Genomic DNA, 6,062 nt, shown 5'->3' on the forward strand with positions numbered 1-6,062 from the left:
GGTCATTAAGGAGCAGGTAGGGGTGAGACAGTACAGAGACAGGTCATTAAGGAGCAGTTATGGGTTAGACAGTACAGAGACAGGTCATTAAGGAGCAGGTAGGGGTAGACAGTACAGAGACAGGTCATTAAGGAGCAGGTAGGGGTTAGACAGTACAGAGACAGGTCATTAAGGAGCAGGTAGGGGTTAGACCGTACAGAGAGAGGTCATTAAGGAGCAGGTAGTGGTTAGACAGTACAGAGACAGGTCATTAAGGAGCAGGTAGGGGTTAGACAGTACAGAGACAGGTCATTAAGGAGCAGGTAGGGGTTAGACAGTACAGAGACAGGTCATTAAGGAGCAGGTAGGGGTTAGACAGTACAGAGACAGGTCATTAAGGAGCAGGTAGGGGTTAGACAGTACAGAGACAGCTCATTAAGGAGCAGGTAGGGGTTAGACAGTACTCACTGGTCCAGCATGTCCAGCAGCTGGTTGAACACGTCCTGGCTGAGGCTGTCGGGCGTCTGGGTCAGCTGGTTCTGAGTCATGGACGAGATGAACGAGCTCTCGGCCCAGGAGAGCCGCGACGACGGGTCCCGCAGCCTGAACAACCGGAGTTAGCGTTGACGTTAGCATAGCATGACATTAGCATAACAAACATTGGCAAAATATATAATTAGAAATGTATTACAACTTTATTAATCCCAGGTAATGGCAGCATACCTTAACATTACGTTAATCTAAGTCATTAACATGACATGACTTTCGAATAATGACGTTGCAATAACATCACCCTAGCATAACACAGCATTAGCATAACAAACATTAGCAAAATATAGCATTACAACTTTATTAACATTCATGAAAAATATGGTTACATTAACAGAAATGTACATAACGTTACTGCAAATCATTATCATAACATTACATTAGCCTGACATGACACTAGCAAAAGAACATAGCATAGCATAAATTAGCATAAAGTATCCAACTGTTTTCCTTAATTTATCCAATATCAAAAAAAATCGGGCAAACATTAGCAATAAATAATATAAGAAGCCACTCCTTAGTTTTAAATCAGGTTTGGAGAGCACATTGGGAGGGTTAATAGGTTTGGTTAAGTACTTAAAAGTAAATAGGCCTATGTCAACGAGCAGATGAATCGCTGGAATGGACACACACACACACACACACACACACACACACACACACACACACACACACACACACACACACACACACACACACACACACACACACACACACACACCACACACACACACACACACACACACACACACACACACACACACACACACACACACACACACTTCATCGCGAACGACTCCCATCAATTTGTAAAGGAGTCAAGCTGCTAAACGGGGAATATTTGTACTACACATAAAGGTGACTGTGTGTCCCATTCACACGGAGGCACCCGCGACCCGCTCCCGTGAAACCCTACTCCTGCCCACAGCGGAGCCTCCCATTGTTCCCAGTGAAGTGGCGCACGCGGCCGTCTCGGGGAGCGGAATTCCCCCTGCGGTCTGTGTGATAGCAGCACCGCCCGCCGCTGCCGCACCGCCGCCCGGTATGTGTGCAGCTGGACGGGAGGGGGCTCCAGGGGGCGGAGGGGGAGAGAGGAGGGCCAATAATGCGGAGCTGCTGGCACTATTTACGGCTCCGGAATTCCCCGACTCTCGGCGGTGGATATTAATACCTGGTCGACAAACACACGCGCGTTTCTGATGATGCGGATTATTAACGCACGGCGGCCTTTTATAATAAGCCCACACATAGAAAAGGCTTTTTCCCTGGCAACTTTGTTTTCTGTTTTTGTTGCGTTCCATGCAATCTTGAGAATTTGGTGTCAAATAGTTAGAAATTAGAATAGTAAAAAAGTCCCGTTGTAATGTTTATAGCTTTATGTTATCAATGGTAATGTAATTTATGTATTATCTGCCTATTTTCCAACTTCTGAACGTAAAATGTCAGTTGTGTTAAATTGCCGATACCGCAGATGAATATCATTGCACGAAATCACGCTATTTAATCATTAGCGATATTATGGCGATCACATAACGCAACATTCAAGGTTCAGTTAGTATTTATTAATGCGTTCATCTGATTGTTTTTGTTTCCAAAACAACTTTCTTCTCACATGAACGCTCTTGTTATATTGACTAATCTCTGTCACTCTCTCTCCACACACACAGACACATGCACACGCACACGCACACACACACACACACACACACAGTTTAGGAAGCACTGAGGGGAGAAATGTAAACCTCACCGAGATCAGATTGAACGTCCAGCCTAAAAAAGTCTTAATATTAATCTCATTATTTAATACAAAAAAAGTAGGCCTAAACGTTATTTAAAATTCCTCATCAGCTTTAATCCCTCAGTTCTCATTTTAATTCCTATTATTCCGACACAAACTTGGTCGTTCCTCCTCCTCATTGGGGATAATGTTAAATGTTGATCCAGTTCCTGCTGCGGACCCCGGGGGGGGGCCCCTCCGGCTGGGGGCCCCTCCCGCTGACGTCCCCGCCGGGCCCCCAGAGCCGACCACCAGAGGAATGGTTCCCTCGTCCTCGCTCTGTTCCCCGGGTGTCCGGTTACCGCCGCAGCTATTCACCTGGCCCCGGGCCCCTGGCTGAGCAGCAGCCACTTAAAGGGCCGCCCGGGCCCTGCAGCCGCCACGGGGTCGGAGGTCGGCGCTAAACAGGGGCCGGCCCTTTGTCTCCTGGCAGGTTGGGCACGGCCAGCGATGAAAATGCAATCAAAACAAACAGCCCAACCAATCAGGGGCCCTGCTCCGGTTTCTTTATTAATCACCTGTTCAGAGAGCTAAGCCTGTAGCACTCTCTCTCTCTCTCTCTCTCTCTCTCTCTCTCTCTCTCTCTCTCTCTCTCTCTCTCTCTCTCTCTCTCTCTCTCTCTCTCTCTCTCTCTCTCTCTCTCTCTCTCTCTCTCTCTCTCTCTCTCTCTCTCTCTCTCCCTCTCTCCCCTCTCTCTCTCTCTCTCTCTCTGACCTGTTCAAAGAACTAAGACTGTCTCTCTCCCCCTCTCTTTCTCTTTTTATTATCTCTCCCTCTATCGCACTCTCTTCCCTCCCTCTCTCTCTCGTCTCCCGTCTATCTCCCCCCTCATTTCTCTCTATCCCTCTCTTTCGCCTGTTCAAAGGGTAAACTCTGTCGCCCTCTCTCCCCTGTCTTGCTCTCCCTAACTCTCTCTCTCTCTCTCTCTCTCTCTCTCTCTCTCTCTCTCTCTCTCTCTCTCTCTCTCTCTCTCTCTCTCTCTCTCTCTCTCTCTCTCTCTCTCTCTCTCTCTCTCTCTCTCTCTCTCTCTCTCTCTCTCTGCCCACCCTCAATCTCCCCATCTTACTGTCCCTCACCCTCTCTCTCTCTCTCTCCCCCTCCCTCTTCCATCTCTCTTTCTCCCCTGTCTTGCCCTCTCTCACCCCGTTCCCATTCCTCTCCCCCCCACCCCTTGATCTCTTTCTCTCTCTCCCACTGCCTCCCCCCCCCCCCTCTCCTCCCTATTCCTCCAGCTCCAGGGGGATTCATACCTCAAACCCCAGACTAGGAGACCTCCCCCTGAGGTCTTCATCCCCAACCACAGCTGACCTCCTCCTCCTCCTCCTCCTCAGTAACCCCTCCTGCCGTAGCGCAGTGGAAGACCTGGCCTGCACTGGTGGATTGCCATAATCATCTCCATCAAAGCCCGCCACAGCACCCAGCAGGGACAGAGGAATGTTTCCAGATCCAATAGAGGGCACCACCTCACATATCACATCCTGACACTTGCACACTCTTTTTCTGAAGAAACCAAACCGACGACCGCTTTTTGGAAACGCAACTCGCTCGGCGCACAACAAACACAGCGTTGTCAAGGGGATAACACACCTGCAGTGTCTGCCCTTATTAGGAGGTTAGCTCCCATCCCTGCCCTACCTATGCATGTATTTGGCTTCAATGAGGCAGAGTCCAGTGCCGGCCCAACGGGTCGGGAGCTGGGTGGCCCAGGCCCCCCAAAATAAGGCCCGTAATTCTGGTATCTCATTATGCAAATTATACAATAATACAGAAAAAGACATATAGATAGATAGATATATACCGAGCAAGACAAAGATGTAGAGGAATGGATCGATAGGTTGAGACCAAAAGAGATAGACAGATTTAAATCGAGGGCCTACAGTTTGACAATGTTTCACAACAGCGCTTTGTGACAGCAGGGCTACGCTACACCAGAGCTATGCTGAGACAGTGCTACAGCAGGGCTACACTACACCTCTGTGCTACAGTCGAGCTACGCTATGCTGAGAAAGTGCTACAGAACAGGTACGCTATGCTGAAAGAGTGCTTCAGCAATGCTGCCGTACACCAAAGCCTTGTAAAGAGAGTGATACAGTATGGCGACACTACACCAGAGCTTTGATAAGAGAGCGCTACAGTAGAGCTACGCCATGCTAAGAGTGCGCTACAGTAGCCCGAAGGAGCTGGCAGCGAGGGCGGCAGGGTGTCGTGTGTCCGTCCGTCTGCCACTTTAGCCCTGAGCTTCGCCTCTCTTGTGGACATTGTTGCCATAGGATCGAGACACTTATAAATACCAGCCGCTCGGCAGCTGGGGGGGCCAGACGCCCGCGGCCCCAGCCCCCTCGAGGGGGGAGTCAGTCGGTCCTCCGGCCCCGACCGCTGCCACCAACACCCACCCCATACAATACAGTCGTCAACGATTCGTCCTGGTCCTCAGCACTGCCCCGTGTTGAGCAGGGGGGTGTATGCCACGAATGTCAATAAAGTTCTGTTTGACACATGCCGAACATGTGACAGGAATGCACTTGCTAGCTTTTTGTGGTCACTCCTATTTTTTGGGGGGATTGTACGCTTTGATCAGTTCTCAGCCCCACTTAGCTTTGGTTAAAACAGTCCAAGTGTGTAATGTAATGTAAACGTGCTATGATTATATACTCCGTAAGACACACACACACACTCAATGATTCTGACAAATGTACTTATTGTAAGTTGCTTTGGATAAAAGCATCTGCTAAATGTCCTAAATGTAATTGTAAATCAAAGGCAAAATCACATTTGGAAGTGTTTTCATTTGACAGATCAGAGAGTGAACAAACTCTGTGTCAGTCGCCAGAAATCTGTACGGAGTCTGGAGTCACTAAACTGGTTAATTAACTACTTTACTAGTGAATGAACTATTCACCTGGTTAGTCGCTGCGCACTGTACTCACCGGTGGAAGGGGAAGTCAGGGCAGTATTGGACGGCGGTGAAGGGTGAACTCATGTCGCTGGTCAAGTTGGTCTCAGTCGGTCTCGTCTGTAATCTTCAAGTCTTATCAGCAGCTCACATAGACACAGTAAACTCATCAACGGTAAAAATAGAAGACTGTAAAAATAAAAAAAAGTAGTCAAATTAATAAATAAATAAATAACAACAAATACACCGGTTGGATTAAAGTGCAGGAGAGTGAAGTGCAAGAGAGTGGACGAAGCTGTGGGGCTGTTTTGAATATAGGTATTTTTACCAATAGGAGGGGCTTGTGCCCGCCCACTGACCAATCCCCTGCCCCGGCTCTATCAGACCCCGCTCACCCCTGGGTTGCCAGGATACAGCTATCAAACAAGGCCAGTGTGACCCCACCCCCCTTCATCTCCTCCCTGAAGACGGATCGCCCGCCCCGGCACCCTGGTGTGCCCTCCAAGGCACCCTGGTGTGCCCTCCAAGGCACCCTGGTGTGCCCTCCAGGGTACCCTGGTGTGCCCTCCAGGGTGCTGGGGCATGACATCACCAGGGGACCGCTGACCAGCGGAGGGCACAGTGGCAGCCAACAGAATGCCGCCTCAGATGTGTTTTGCTCGAGTGCCGTGGCAGCTGTGGTGGACTTCCACGCTTTGAGGTTCAGAGAAACACCCGGCCTGCCGTGAACTCAGAGCCTCATTAAGGAGCAGGTAGGGGTTAGACAGTACAGAGACAGGTCATTAAGGAGCAGGTAGGGGTTAGACAGTACAGAGACAGGTCATTAAGGAGCAGGTAGGGGTTAGACAGTACAGAGACAGGTCA

The 6,062-nt window shown here is 49.5% G+C and overlaps 1 protein-coding gene across 2 annotated transcripts in view; it reads right to left on the reverse strand.

Annotated features, from left to right (window-relative positions):
* tp63 (tumor protein p63) overlaps nucleotides 1–5,468 on the reverse strand; it is a 46,836-nt gene extending 41,368 nt beyond the window's left edge. For both annotated transcript variants that reach the window (XM_056604061.1, XM_056604060.1), the window contains exons 1-2: nucleotides 5,233–5,468; nucleotides 448–582 (exon numbers count right to left, since the gene is read on the reverse strand). In XM_056604061.1, coding sequence (XP_056460036.1) covers nucleotides 448–582; nucleotides 5,233–5,285 — 188 coding nt within the window. In that variant the 5' untranslated portion in view covers nucleotides 5,286–5,468. The remainder of the gene's footprint in view (nucleotides 1–447; nucleotides 583–5,232) is intronic.
* Between the last annotated feature and the right edge of the window lie 594 nt (nucleotides 5,469–6,062).

This window comes from Gadus chalcogrammus, chromosome 12 (assembly GCF_026213295.1).
Source record: "Gadus chalcogrammus isolate NIFS_2021 chromosome 12, NIFS_Gcha_1.0, whole genome shotgun sequence".
Lineage (NCBI taxonomy): Eukaryota > Metazoa > Chordata > Actinopteri > Gadiformes > Gadidae > Gadus > Gadus chalcogrammus.